At 33.8% G+C, this 16,500-nt stretch overlaps 1 protein-coding gene across 45 annotated transcripts in view; it reads right to left on the bottom strand.

Annotated features, from left to right (window-relative positions):
- Nucleotides 1-16,500, bottom strand: part of LOC136851511 (protein transport protein Sec31A-like) — a 46,177-nt gene that overhangs the window by 5,136 nt on the left and 24,541 nt on the right. For 16 of the 45 annotated variants that reach the window (XM_067125689.1, XM_067125683.1, XM_067125675.1 and 13 more), the window contains 2 exons: nt 12,675-12,985; nt 847-954 (listed from right to left, as the gene is read on the bottom strand). In XM_067125689.1, the coding sequence (XP_066981790.1) occupies nt 847-954; nt 12,675-12,985 (419 nt within the window). Of the gene's footprint in view, nt 1-846; nt 955-9,747; nt 9,817-12,674; nt 12,986-16,500 lie in introns of all 45 variants that reach the window. The other 29 variants (XM_067125680.1, XM_067125671.1, XM_067125665.1 and 26 more) reach the window with 3 other exon arrangements.

The raw sequence follows: 16,500 nt of genomic DNA on the forward strand, positions 1-16,500 counted from the left end.
GCAATCTTGACACCAAACACAGCCTTAAGAAACTAACATACTGTACTGAGCAATTCAGTGTAGTAAACACTTATCTCAACATTTCTAGAAATAACTGGGAAATTTGTACATTTCTTTTGACAACCTATCCAGTACCAATAAAATACCAATGCACAGCTTCCACAAAAAAAAAATCTCAAGCGATACATTGTATCTCTACATCTGCAACAAAAAACTTCTTTCCTTTTAAGTGATTAGACTGCTCTAGGAGTAAAAACCATCGCCAGAACGTGGCTGGCTTAATCAAATCTAGCAATAAAACAACATCCCACAAACTAAAATCTATTTAAGAAAAAGACATCTAACACAAACAATTACACCAAACTTATTTTAGCTTCTCCATAACATGAATGGGCCATATAATAGATTTTGCAATAATATCTAAGGCCACAATTTGCTATTTTTAAACATAGGGCCTGATTCTATTAAATGTTTATGTGGTACAGTACAGTACTAAATATCAAACAGAGTAATTGGTTACTTTAGTTGGATAGTTTAGACAAAGGAATTTTTTTCACAATACAAAATCTGTTTCATCTATTATACCTTATAAAATTAGTCTTTATTCATAATATTTATTCAGATGATACAAGCAGAGAAAAGGGGGCAGTTGCCAACTGATACCTGGAATTCAGACAAAGGTTCTATTCTATTACAGGCTGAGTGCATTAGCGACTAATATAATGAAAGCTGTATTCTTGGAGAACACTGAAACCTCAAATGAGCAGTTTATCTCACGTTAGGATTACTAACAAGAAAGTGTCCCGTATTCTTCTATACTTTGGTAAATCAAACTATCACTCTTACCATGAACTGGGTTGGAGGTTCTGGAACAGCACTGCCAGGCACAGGACACATTATTGGCTCTGGGACTTTTGGTACATCTGCTGGTGGTTGTTGCTGCTGCTGTTTTGCCTGTTTCATAATAAAACTGATGACATAACCGCATAAAATATAAATATTGTATAGTCAATTTATGAATGTTTTCAGGGTGGGGGAAAAACCCATACAAGCACTCATACATACAGCAGATATATATACATGACAAAACAAATATGCATTGAGATACACAGCATATTTCATACAAAAGTATTACCCATAACTGTACACTGTGCACGTACACTATACTTGTTTGTATTAATTTTAGAATGGCTTAATAACTGAATCCATAATTATGGGATTTCTTATTTCTAAGTTGCAAGGACATAATTTTAGAGTTATCGCATAATTAAATTATTAGGGATAAAACAGGAGATGCTAAATGACATTTCATAATCTGCCAAACAGCTAAAATGATTAATGAAGGAGGACTTAATTACGGTGAATTATCCAGTCAATAAGTAATAACACTAAAAAAACATAGTTCAAATTTCATTACTTTTCTTATTAGCATACTGAACTTCTGTAATGTCTCTTACTGAGCGTGCCTGACATCATTTTCTTATTACAACCGTTCCAGATACAAAAACTTATTACAGTACTTTACTTAACTTTTACTAATGTTACTATGACTGATTAAGTATAGCTGTGATCTGAGCTTTTTCCCCTCGCCAATGTCTCAATCTACCTCTACTTATTGCCCAGAAATGAGTACTTAATGCAGGAAAAGGAAGTGGGGTGGGTTTGCTCTGACATGCCTCATGAAGAAAAAAAAAAGGGGGGGGAAAAATGACAACAGAGTGACCTTTAGAGTGCTTACAAAGTGATTCCTCACCCTGTTCTTTGTTGGAGTCTTTTCCTGGTCATGTGTGAAGTCTAAATGTACTGTACTGCTAATTCTTCATCATCAAATTCAAATAAGTAGAGGCCTTTTATCCATCAAGATAACCTGTATCTTGATACTCATGAAATTTCCCTGCTTATGCATGACTCAAGCACTCTGCCTGCTTTTACTGGTTAACTGGATCATCTTTTTCCTGACCAATGACTACAGTACAGAAGTTTAAATGGTTTAATTCTTGACTGGCGCACTGTGTGCCTGGCCTTAGGCAGTGATGGGAACATACTGCTAACAAGGATTTTACTTATACAGTAATGGCTACTGCTTACAAGATCAGTCTTGTCCTGGCTGTTATTTGTTTAATCCAAACCACCATGACAGTGGTCATTCAAGATTTTCTTGCTTTCTTGCACAATAAAATAAACAAAACAAGCCTCGCAAACCAGCAGCATTCTGATGTGCTATTGTTTACATTATTATTATTTTGCAGTATTATTATTATTATTATTATTATTATTATTATTATTATTATTATTATTATTATTATTAGACTGTCATTCTACTGGCATAATGGCATTACTTCAAGCACTGTAACAGGTTTGTTCTTTGAAAAATGTAGGAACCTTACTGAAATTAAAATGCAACAGCTGTAACAAGAGATGTCCTTTCTGCTGTAAAGAGAGGGCTTAACATCTAATGTACTGAACTTAACGTACACTACACATTACTGAATCTTGACCAAGAAAACGCGGCTGTCTTCAGAGAGTTAGAAAAGCTTGAGAAAAAATTAGCAGACACCATTTTGTAATACATTCAATGGTGTAAATAAAATTAAACTATCGTACACAGATTCTACACTCACATTAATTACGCACAGATACTTAAGACTTGTCCCTTAAATAGAAGCATGCATTTAAGCAATATAATGTACATTTATGTATGTCTGTATAGTATGTACAGTAGGCTAGAAATCAAACATTCACTCACTCATAGGTGAATATATAACATATGACATCAAGTAAATCTGCTTTTTGTACTTTAATGATTTAATATTTTCCTTAAAACATGTCAATAACAAAAACAAGAAAATTCAATAAGCCTCTATATAGTGGTATTTGTATACATACAACACTATACACTGGTCAATACAGAATGTTTTATTCAATTTTCCAAAGTTTCTGTTATGGTCCTTCTTAGGACAAGTATGTTACTGTGTACTATCAACAACAATACCTAAAAACTAACAAAACCCTTATACAGTAAATCTGATGACAAGGCTTGTAATAATGAACACCCTTCTGTAGCACAGTCTTTTACATTCAATCTGGGAACCAACCATGTTATTTCAATTACAACACAACAAATACACACAAGACTGCTCTCTTAGCAGTGTTCCGTATACGCTGTCTTTCTTGAAGATTACAAAAGAAATAACTAAAAAAACAGACTTGACTTGTAAGAAACCCCTTAATATCCTCAGACCAAATGTAAAATGAAGGTGATGAATTTTCAGAGGGTTACTTAATATCTATGCCAAGAGAATTACAGTAATGAAACTAGATGAAATGCTTAAAGTGAACTTCTTTACTAAGTGCACAGACTGCAGATCTTGACTGGTGTGCACTTACATACAGGATATCAACTTCAATATTTATAGACAATATTTTCTAGAATGGAGTATTGCATGCAAAATTAAGTACAGTAATTTGTTGCTGATACTGTTGAAAAGAAAAATGGATAGTTTTAAGAATACTGGTTATAAGGAGATAAATATGTGATATTCTGAAAGCTTCAACATACGACAAAGACTGTTGGAGGGGAGAATGCTAATTGGTCCAAAAATCCATCTCATATACGGAGTATGATAACCGCAGGGGCAAGCAAATGTGTTGTAAAAGAAAATATTACAAGCACTATAATACTATTGATACCATACACTCCTGCCTATTAAGTTTTGGCATATTAGCCACAAATACCAACAAGGACATAAAATCAGTTAAACTTTTGGAAAGGCTGTGGTTGAAACTGGCAATCAAGTGATATGTAAAAAAAAAAATGCTATAACAGCATGGACATGAAAAGAACTCTTCACAAAGCTACATAAAAGACTGAAATTTATGAAAATCATGAAGACCAATGAAGAGACAGGATACATGGACAAAACAAACCAAAGAATTACACCACATGAAAGGGAATACTAATCTGATACTCAGAGATCCTAGTTTGACATACTAGCAAGTACAGAAATGATGCAAAAAGCTTATCATAACCACAGCGAGCTCTTACATGTGAAACAACGTTTTCACCACTCCTCTGTCAAGTTTACCTTGTCCCTAGACTACCATCATGCCTAGGTCCTCATCTATCCTCATTCCAATGGATTCCTGGGCATACCTACAAGCCTTTGTCCTGCTGCTTCTATATCAATTACTTCTTTCTAACCAACTTCATCTCTTCTCAACATGTCCAAACCAACTCAGTCTTTGAGATCTGTTTTCCAGTTGCTGGACAAATCTCCTGCCACTTCCTCAATCACACTACAATCTTCATAACATACACTGATCATTATCTTAATGTTTTCTAGTTACATCTTTTTAAAACTATCATTTTTTTTAGTACCTATATTTCAGCAGCAGAGAGAACATGTCTTACATAGTTATTGTAATTCCATGCTTACTCTACTCAGGGACATTTCAATTACCATTGCTCTAGCTCTTTAATTTTCTCCAAATTACAGCTACACTTTAACATCCTTTCAGTTCCTGTTTCAGTCCACAGTTTTTCCAAGGAAACAAAAATGATCTCCCTCTTCTAATACCTAACCAAGGTTCTCCATTGCAGTCTCTTCTGAATATGCTCTTCTATAAATTAAAACCCATACTTCAAGTATATCATATAAACTAACTCCTAGTACAATGCCACTGTCTTTACTTTAATCATAACAGAGTAAAGTAACCTCACTAGTTTAACCAATCTTTCCAGTACCTTCTGCCTTTCTAATGCCCTTCTCACTGTATTTTGGTACTCTATCAAATGTTCTTGCAAGATCTCCTCCTTTTGCATGACTTATCCTGTAGTGGCCTCGCTGTAAAGAATGCTCCTGTTGAACTTTCTTCTTACAAAATATTTGTAAAATGCTATATCAACTGTTCTAGTACTGTGCCTTTTTCAATTTGACCTTCTTTGTGGCTCATTCTATGTTTTACTTCATCTTTTTTTCAGCTCCTACTCCTCTTGTAAATATATCTAGACTTTTTCCTGTCTGCTCACTTGACACAGCTTGAATCTCTTTCCTACACTTGAGTCACCTTTTGTATACATCAATTCCAACATCTATCTTCTTTTCTGTAGTTCTAGATGAAACAGTCAAGAACTTGCTTAGAGATTTGCTTTCTTTAAACTGAAGACTTTATCATCTGAAGATATCATGGAATGGAAACTACCATGATATGAATGATTAAGAGATGTAAAAATCTTATTGGAAAAATAGGTTTACACAATACTGTTATCAAATGATGAAAAACTCATGGAAATGATTACTGAGAAGTAAATCCAAGTTTTAAGATAAGAGAGGAAGAGTCATGCTTTGTAATCAAGAGGATGGAGAGCAAGAATGAAGAAAAGTAGCAGCCAAACTGAAAACAATAGTGGTAACAAATACCAAAAGTTATGAGAGTGTGAAGTGACAGTTAATGGCAGATTCAACTATCTGAAGAGCTATTAGCTTGGAAAGATTAAGGAAAATTGTACTGTCAAATACTGTACTATACTAACTGGTTGGATTCTATAATTTTGGCAAAAACTGACAAACACACTAATAAAAAAATGGTTGTACCTTTGGTAAGACACTAAGTACTTATCTTCTAAAGTGTTCTGCACTGCTAACTTGCACACTTCATACCAAAGAGGGATAGCTGCTAGTTTATTTCACATGTGGCAAAACACCACAAATGTAACTTGGGACAATTTTTTCATGTTATCCAAGGAAGAATTTAAAAATATACACAAATGTAAACTTTTTTTTTAAAGGCTAGAATTCATATAAAGCAAAAAACCTTCATGCATTAGCAGGATAACATTAAAAAGGAAATAAAAACAAGGCCAAATCCCATACATAAAAAATGTTTAAGGAGTGGCTTTATACTCAAGTCACAAAAAGCTTTTAACCTGAGAATTTAAAAATTGCAAAATTCAAAGTTGCAAAATGATTTGCTCTATAAAAGACAATCCACTTAGAACTACTGCATGTATACAGTACTTTAATCATATTTTACCTTAAAACTTTAGTTTTCTAACATTTCATATTTTAAATTCTATGTACTTGCCATATCTGATTAATTACCTAAAACAATACACTCAGAAAGAGATATGTACAGTACTTGTCATTTTACTGTGGGATTTGTCGAAGATTTGTGAACTACTTACCTTCAATATGTTAAGACAGCATTATTTAGGCTATACATTACTTCTCTCATACAATTCTTTTACTTTATACAGTTTTTGTCCTTGCTACTTTACGGAATCCATTAAATAATTTAGCAGCTTAATTTTTCTACTCCGAGAAATTTTCATGAACTTTTAAACGGTTTCAAAATATTCACTTGCACGATTCAAATTCCATTTACCAAAGCTATTTGCAATAGCTTTGGTACAATAACTGCTCCCTGAGAAAAATTATCATCCTAATTTATGCCCTTCACATCATTCTATTTCTGGCAAAACCTTAATTCTAAAATAAATTTCATTTCAAGCCTATCAATAACAATAATGTTCTAAGCCTCGTCAGTTCAATTTATAACTGCTATTACAAACAGGTCTATGTTGAAACATTCTGGCCTTTCAAAATCGACAAGGTATACATAATAACCTTACCATATTACATTTTCCAGAACAAAGACCACTGAAAGTAAAAACTGTCTTACAGTAAAACCTTGCCACCTTTAATACATACAGTAGACACATTTTGTTACGTTAATCTGTACTTTCATTTAAGTTCTAATCCAATAACCTTCTGTATCATATTTAAGAACTTTGAAAACAACAGCTTGATCCCCTAAATATGATTCAATAAGTGTTTAGAAGGATTCAGTAATTACTGATGAATAAGGGTCAAAATGGATGTAACTCGCACTATCAAAAATTATACCCAATTCTACCGAACTTACAACTAAAGCAAAAATTATGAAGCAAAAATTATAAATAGTTCCCCACAGTATATAAAAAATTCATTTAACATAAAAACAATACATTTAGTCTCAAATCCAGATATTGTGCTATTCATATGTCTGACACCAGACCCTGCAGGGGTGAAGAAAGTTTTGTGCCATCAAACCAGCCTTCAAAAAGAGTGCAAAGATATCTTAGATCTGGCAGAGTACAACACCGTCAATTACTTATTACTTCCATTTAATAAGCCTTAATGAAAATCAGAAAGGATCAGAAGTGCTATATCAATGGGGCATGAGGCTAAACTTCAGCAAAACTAATATTTACTCTAACAGATTAGTTCAGCAAATATTGGCACCCTTTCTTCCAGACCTTAATTCATTTAACAAGTCATTAATACTCATTCATTATTCCAATGAGACCTATGAATCACATTTCTACTCTCTTAAGGTTCTCTACTTAAGATAGGAACACCAAACACAACAATTATGAATATTTAATAAAACTTGGTGTTACCTTTGAATCAAAAGCTTTTCTTTTTAGAACACTAAAAATATTCATCAGTAAAGGCTTCCTGAAAATCAGATATCATTCATAAAGCTCCCTGAATCTGCGCAAATCAGTGCTACACACTTTGAAAATTAGATATCATTCATAAGGCTCCCTGAATCTGAGCAAAACAGTGCTACACACTTCAAATCTTTTGTTCTACCACTGCTGAAAGCTATTTCTCTTGACTGCAGTTTCCCTAGATTCATACCTTTTAGAAAAGCCTGCTTTTTTTTCCAATACTGGTCATTATGATTTTGACCATCCCTGAAAGATGCCCTTTTTGGCTGTCTTCCAAAGTCTGTTATTTCAATAAGGAATTTCCATTGGTAACTGAAACCTGGTAAGTGTTTGCAGAATAAACAAGGGCAAATGGCAATAAACAAATATAGGATATATATTTGTATTTAGAAATGAGCAAAAGGATATAATGAATATTATATTTAATGTAAACATTTTCAACAGCAAAACTTCCAGCAACTAAGAATAGTGCATATGACAGGCTTTCAACATCACATTGAATACAAAGAAACCCGAACATGCCCCATAAAAATCTCAGCCTCTCTACAAGCACCTATCAAAAAACCCTTTGACACTGTACCATCACCATACAAGGAGCCTACAATAAATAAGCAAAGTAACAATTATTGAAGTTAAAATGTCAGGTCTTTAAAGAATTAACACCCACTTGCAAAATAAAAAGTTAAATAGTAGACAAAAAAATAAAGTCTAATGATACAGTATAGGAGTGGATATCAAGTGTAGTACTCTGTAAAATTATAAGGTTCTCTAACACTCTTGCTGAAGACCAATTCATTAGCATAATGCCTACCCATATATTATGGGGACTGAATTAGATATTGGGGGTTTTCCCTCAGCTCAATGCTTTTACTGTACTAACAAAAATTGTACAAACACAAACAAAACAGCACCATACCAAAATCTTTACACACATCCAGTATTAATGATTTTATATGCCTTAGATGGGGACCTGACATAATCCTCTGGGTTACCCACCCATTGCTATAACCAAGATCATTATCAAAATAAAGATTCTACAAAACGGTTTCAAATCTTAACATTATACTCTTATAAGCCTCTCCATAAAGGTTTGTTCTTCAATGAACTAAGAAAATTGAAGGTAAGTGGGGTTAATTAAGGCAAAGGGGAAAGGCAGAAAAAATACAGCTGGGGCCAAAGGGATTCTCCAAGAAGCTTTGGTGTTATACCCACGGTGTGATAAGGAGCTCGTATGTACAACTGAAAGCTCAAGACCATGAAGAACGCAATATACAATTCTATGCGACTTTCAAGGCATATACAATTCTTTAATAATGGAATAAATAGTATATGTAAAAAGAATTCGGTCTCATACGAGAACTGAATGCTAAAACCAAACATTGGCAACATCACACCCACTCATCGTAAGTCCTTAAAATTTAATTCTAAATTCTCTTTTATAATAACTGTCTACAGTCAACATTACTCTATCTAAATTAATTCAGTAAATCTATAAGTCCTACATTCAAAACTGTTAGTTAAAACAGTGAATAAAGAAACTGCTTTTCCTTCCAGCACAAAAGCTGCTACAAAGTTCACTAAAAAAGCCAATACAAAGCACCCCAGTGACACCTCAGAAATGTCTTGGCAAGATAAGTTATTTTAAACTGAATAACAGAGCATACTGTACTAGTTTCATGATAACTAAAAATTACATGCTAAGTTCCATCTCATTTCAGAAACTACAAAATACTAAACAGCCTCAGTCTTGAGTACCAAGCATGTTAATGTCCTTGGTGATGCTATGAAATAACTGACATTCTTCACAGGTTGTGTTTATCCCTTGAATATCAAAGTCAGGTTCATTTAAATCTGGCATTCAGACTGCTAAAAGTCATGCTATAAAGTGATTTTTGTACCATTCTCTTTTAACGTATTTAATGTCAATAAACATTCATATGTTGGACCACAAGTGTTAGCTCTACAGCAGCATTGCCTCTCCCCAAGAATAAGCAACAGCTCTATAATCTTAATTTAAGAGATAATTCAAGTGAAAGACAAACAAGGAATTTCAGTGTGTAGTGCTTAAGACTGTCGGAGAAATTACACTATGATAAGGCTTATTATAATTATGTAGAGTTATGAAGTAGTTGTAAAAAATGAAGCCTCCCACAAACCCAAACACACAGTCTCAAGAGCAGTTGGTGATGGCAGATAGCATGGCCCTTTGCAAAAAGCTTACATGCCTCATGCTGCCCAATAGGTAAACCAACCTGTTTTAGTTTCAGCAACCTCTTGTCACCCGAATGGCCTCCACCAAGCCTAATATCACCATCGAAATCCTGGTATTTCATAAAATCAAGCATTACTTCTCATATCAGAAGCTACAGAGGCATCATGAGGACTAGGGTATCAACTCTACAGGTTTGTGCCCATCGTCTGCTATATTCAGTTACATAATACAGCCATTTAAGGTATTTAAATTAAACAGTTAAATCGCACTGGTTAAAGAGAGATACCAGGTTCTACAGAAAGGTAAAAATTTTTTGTAGTAACTGAAACCAACCATAAAGGACAATGGCCTTATGACAATTACTATACAAACTACCAATATTAGAATACAGTATACAGGACAGTATTCTATGATCAAATACATATCTATAGCAACATTGCCTAGTTCTCTAGCTTACAGTGCTATATCTAATATAATTAGGAATAAGAAGCTTCATATCAATAAGAATAATGAAGAAACTCAAGAATAAATTGGTAATCTGAATATATATACCAGTAACTATAAAGGTCAAGTATTGTACTCATTTTTATAATAATTTCTGGGGCATAGTTCATCATATGCTGCAAAATTATCAGAAAAATAACTAATGACTATTCCTAAAAGGTTCTTTAAACTCACTACCAAACATAAGACTTTCATCTAAATCCCTTCATATTTGTGCCTTTATTTACACTACACAGCAATTATTCCCAAGACTACAGGTCTCTTATCTATCAGGGGAAGGTAATCTCACTGCCTAGGTACTGTCTGGACTAACATGTTTATAATCAATAATAACCTCTCTTTTCATGATCTACTCTTGTTCTCCACGTGTCTTTGTAGAGGTTAGCTCTTCCTAATTTCCTAATTGTTTCACACATACCGCATGTAAGGAAATTTAATACATCCATTCAGCTAAAAAAAAATTGAAATTCCACATTGACTAATTATCGTTCAGTTGTTGCCACTGTCTATTGTAGACTAACATTATCTATTGTTTGCCAGTTTTATCAGTGGTAAATATCATCAATTATTTTTCAATATTCACTCAATACTTTCAACATCACTATTTTGGTAATCACTGAGAACTGAAGTCTTTCCTAACAGAATTGAAAGGGGGTCTATGCTTGGGCTGTATATGACAACTGACTTTCTTCTACTTTTTATCCAGTAGTGAAACATGAACCTAAGTACTGTACTGTATTTCTTTATTGGCACTTATAAAACCCAGTTTCCATACTTCATGCTTAATCTGCAGTAACACAAATGTTAATTCTCCTCTTCTCCCAAGAGCTAAAATAAATATAAGCTAGTAACAATCAAAATCAAAATATGAGTACTTCAAAATGCAGAACACAGTTGGCAGCTTCAATCATTCCCAATAGCTTCCATTACTTACTATCAAACACTCGCAACCTCCATACAATAACAAATATGCCATAAAAAAGGTATCATAACACATTTAAATTTACTGCCACTTATCAGAAGACTGCCAACCTACATATTTGGAAGTCATACAATCATGCACCACCACCATCATTACCTTTCCCATTTTCAATTTTTCCTACAAATACCCATTAGAATATAATTATAAGCTATTTTATTTCAGAATACTTTTAGCAAGTTACAAGGAATATTTTAATCAGAAGCCTACATAAAGCATGACTGTACTCTGGTCATTTCAGTAAAAAACATAAGAGTCAAGCTAATTTCCTTTAAGTTCAACAATTACTGTACATGGCTTAGTAATATTTATAACAAAAATTATCAATTTCCTTTTAAAAGTGGTTTTATTACGTAAGCGATATACACAAAAAAGATAACAGCAAATTCAGTTGAAAAAAGGGTCTATTGAGGCGGTAAACTTATTTCCAAAGAAACAAGCAACTGTAGCTATTCTTACCCAAGAGAAAGTGATTGTTTACTAAAAACACATTTAAATTTAGCATCAATTTACTCCAAGAGACCTGACATTCCTTAGCCCTTCATTTAAAAAGCATCTGTCCAACAAATTTATTTCATTCAAATTCCTTCAAAATGATGCCGAGACATTCGGTATCCCAGGAACAGAGCCTATATCAAAACCTTACACTAAATGTCTATATCACTGTTAAATAATCTTATTTCTCTTCCAAGTCCATGCCAAATGGAAAAAGTGGAAAAAATACATTCCTCACCCTCATGGACAAGAGCATTATTTTTCTTAAAAAAAAAAAAAAAAAAAAAAATTCAATGTCTAAAATAAGAGATTAAATGTAGATTTCACTAAATTTCACAAACTCAACAAATTATGAGCATATGCTTCACAAACTCAAAGAAATAAATCTGGACAACTTTACTCATTACATGAAGAATTTTATTCTAAAAATTCCAGCTAACAGCTATTACCCAATTTTTTCCCTTGAAACCATAGGACAAAGACTGCAAACAAACTACCAGTAAGTGCCTACCCATCAGTTACACGCAAACGACCTAAAGTACTGGACTATCTAATAATTCTCACTATTCCCAAATACAAGACTTTCACATACAGTCAATTTACTTAATTTAAGGAAATATCCCAAAATCTTCAACACCACTGACATTTCCAATTACAATAATCATGACATTGCATGTTCCATGAACAAATATTACTTCAGTAACACATTTTTTAACAAATGTTTTACCTTTAAAGTAATGTGATAAAACTAGACAGAAAATACTGAGGAAATAGACTGGTTGAGTCATTCCAATTTAAAAAAAAAATATCATGTAAATGTGAGACCACTATTCAACAGTCTTACGACTATTTCATATGACACCTGAGCAATATTTTCAAAATAACTATGAAAAATTTATGTACATTAAACAGTATACCATTTAAGACAGCAGTATTTCAGCTGGGCCAATAAAAAATGTTTAGTCAAAATAAAAGTACTTCACACATACCTTACGTGCTCCTGAGATTGGTGGAGGGTCATTCCATCCTCGTGGAGTGGTGTTATCAAGAGCTGCAGGAGTCTTGGCTGGAAGCGGATCCCCGTACACAGGCCCTGATGGGGGAGCACCATGGTAGAAGGGTGCTGGTCCTCCCATACCTGAAGGTGGGGGATTAGGAATACTACTTGGATTTGGCCCAGAGGCTGGGAGGTATGACGATGTTGGAGGAGCTGCCTGAACTGGATTAAGCATGTTAGGAGGCTGTGGTGCTGTGGTTTGGTCGGCAACGTACCGACTCGTTGTGGTACCCCGACGAAAACCTAAAAAGTGAGGAAGCAAGCAATTAAGCCCAGTCTTTTAGGGCTGATGGAGTTGAAGCGAGAAATTTTATTTTATTTACTTATGTCAATGTTAATTCTTATATTCATCATGCTGCATTTATCATCCATATTTATGCAATATGAAAATTATTTACTTGTAATATAGCAAGAAAATCTACATAACTATCCACAAGAAAGTTCTAAGGATTGATATACCTGGTTCATTAAAAGGACAAAAAAGCAAAACCACATATACAGTACCTACTATTTCCCATAAAAGAGAAAGAGCCTAAATTTACTTCCCAACAAAGGAAAAGATGAAATTAGTTTTACAAAATTTTCTATCGTACAGGTTACAAGCTAATTTTTTTAAATTCACCACTGAATGGAAACTACAAGATTCTGAATGCCATTTTCATATACTATTCTGTAATGTTAAAAAAAAATATTGTTTTACTGACGCCTTATCACATGATAGCTGAAACTGGTTACTAAAAAATGCAAAGTCATGTAAGTGTAGCATGAAGCAGAATGCTATACTTCATTAATTATGTGCCTGAAATGACAATCATGGGGAATAGAAAAAGAAAATAATCTTTCAAAACAATGGTTCATGGCCTAGAAATTGAAAAATTCATTAAAATGTCTAATGAATTTCTGAACAAATGTATGCTATTGGTCTCTCTCTCTGAGGAGAATGTGTGTCTACATTTTTTTCACTTCTATGTACATATACAAGACATCCTCCTGTGATAATGTTACACTGTAAACTCATATGCATTGTATGCACCATCAAGATACTGTACCAAAATAATAAACATTATTTGAGCCTAACTAATATATCTGCCAGGTATCTTAGAGTTCCGACAACTAAAATCCAAAATATCATCATAGTTAACTTGCTTTGTATTTTTTCTAAGGGTCCTGTATGCCCTTCCTAAAGGATTCTACCCTCCTCATTTGTCCTTAGCCCAAGAGGTCGGAATAAAGATTGAGATGGTTCAGGCATGTAACTAGAAGAGGAGTATTAATTTATCAGAGGAGTTAGGTAAATGGCCCTGGATTAGGCAAAAATTCAGAGACAGAGAGCAAAAATTCAGACAAAGAGAACATTATACAAGAAAGTGGAGGGAACTCATCACTTCTGAGATCTCCCAGCCAATTATGGGAAATCTGGCACAAACATAAATAATAATGCTGTTGATTATGAAACTTCTCTTTACTTTCGTACACTTGATTGGGCTCAGGAGCAATCTATACTTGGTACTCCTTAAAATATACATGTAGTGCCTTTCAAAAATAGTAACAAATACAATGGCATTCATGAAGTATTAGTAAATGGCATGTTTTACACCCAAACTCAATTAAAAGGCACAGTATTCATGTGGAAGGGATTTATCTGAGATGACAGTCGATAACAACTGGGAGTGTCACAAGTCATTGACTGTTCTTTTTTTCTGAGAGGTCTGTTGGACAGGCAATCTAATGTCCTTATCTTGCCCAGGCCAAAAGAAAAAGAAAGGGGAAGCAAAATGAGAAGGAATGAACCTAACAGGAAGTGGTAAGACCTGCCTTTTGAAATTGAAACCAGGAATTGAATTCCACTGTTTGGCAGTAAAGGGAAAGAAGCGACATCAAACTTTGGTTAGTGCAGCAGTAAATGACTACTGCTTATATAAAAGTAACGAATATATCCTCCAAGGAGACTGACTTCTTGAGGTTGTGTTCATCAAGTTTCATGCAAAACCAAATTCAGACTTAATGGTGTGCTCAATACCTTTCAACTGCTGCTAAAATCTCGTCAATTCATTGATAAGGTTACCGGCCCCTAGTATTTGAAAATCCACAAATAATTTTTGGATCCCAAGAACAGGGTATTCAGCCAGTCTACTGGCTAACTTAGGCTTTGTTACTAGCAACATGTGGTTTTGGTTCCAGTAAACTGAACTCTGAATAGCTCAAATTAGTTAAGTAACAACAGTTATAATTAAAAATACACACCAGTAATCTTCTCTTTATAGTAAATATGGTCAAAACTATAATTCACAAATCTCTTGGTATTAACACCAACAAGCATAAACAATTTAGTTTCTCGTACTGAAGGTATAATCCTGTTTTGTTATTTAAATCATGAAAATACACATAGTTCATTATGGGAATAGATGTACCTTTGGAATTCAATTAAATACACAAAAAATACAATACTACAAATGTTAACAGAGAAACATGAGATTCAAGGTTAGGCTAACCCTGATGTTTCATATTAAGATTTTGTGAATTCATGTAGCAATAGATGTAAAGTTCATTATGGTAAAAACCTAACACAAAGAGATAACATAAAATTCTAAGTTAGGCACACAAAGATGCTTAGTGGTCAACTGCACAAATTCTTGTAAGCCACATTTCTTGGTATGACAGTAGTGACAGAGAGAGAGAGAGAGAGAGAGAGAGAGAGAGAGAGAGAGAGAGAGAGAGAGAGAGAGAGAGAGAGCTTCAAAGTCAAATTCACAAAACCACACTTCTTTACAGGCAACTCTACAACCGCTATACATAATAACTGGTTAAAATGCTAAAGTTATGAAAGCCTCCACACTCTTAATGCATTTTTAAATCCAACACCATAACAAAACTAAAAGGAATGATCTTCTACAAAACTCTTCGAAGTTCAAAGTAGAAGCAAATTTAAGGAATACTTAAAAAATAAAAAGAATTTGTGATCAATAACATGCAAACCTCCATGACTGTGGTTTAGTTAAAAATCTTTTAGTATGACAGTATAATTAGTGCATGTCATTATTTATGTTATTATAACTGAATATTTTAGGAATTATTCTTCTGTGATGCAGTTCACCAAAGCATTCTTGTTACCAGAGAGGAACAGCATCCTTACCTCTCCTGGGGTGCCTGTTAGTTTTTCAAAACAACAATCACAAAATCAAAACTATGCTGTTAAGTATTATTACAAGCACAACTGAGCACACTAAAAGTAATTAGAAATATAGCAGAATACAGAATAAACAACCAAAATAGCAGGATAGACATTTCAGTATTTATTATCCTTAAGGCCACTACAGAACCCAAATAATTAAACCCTCACTCTGTATGGCATACTATAAGCTGTCAAAAAAGCATCACAAATTCAAACCAAGTAAGGTTTTGCCAAATACTGGACAGAGGGATTAAAATCCAACTCATACACCCACTTACTTTCCTTCTCTTTTTCATATGTTACATCTGGATAAGAAAATACATAAATAGAGTATAGAACAGAGTACTGTAAACCAAAAACATTCAAAAATACATCAAGTGACACCAGTGCAAGACAACCTTTGAAAATGTAAAACGTGTGCATAGATGTGTTGTACACAAAAATGAAGACAAAAGAATGTGTGTGTCTGGAATCATTACACTTACATTAACTGGCCATTTTGCAGCCAGAAGTACCGCCACCAATCAGCCTCCCACAACGAAGTTGTGAAAATGAGCAAGTATGAATGAATTTCTCTTCCTAACAC

Source organism: Macrobrachium rosenbergii, chromosome 23 (genome assembly GCF_040412425.1).
Source record: "Macrobrachium rosenbergii isolate ZJJX-2024 chromosome 23, ASM4041242v1, whole genome shotgun sequence".
NCBI classification, from domain to species: domain Eukaryota; kingdom Metazoa; phylum Arthropoda; class Malacostraca; order Decapoda; family Palaemonidae; genus Macrobrachium; species Macrobrachium rosenbergii.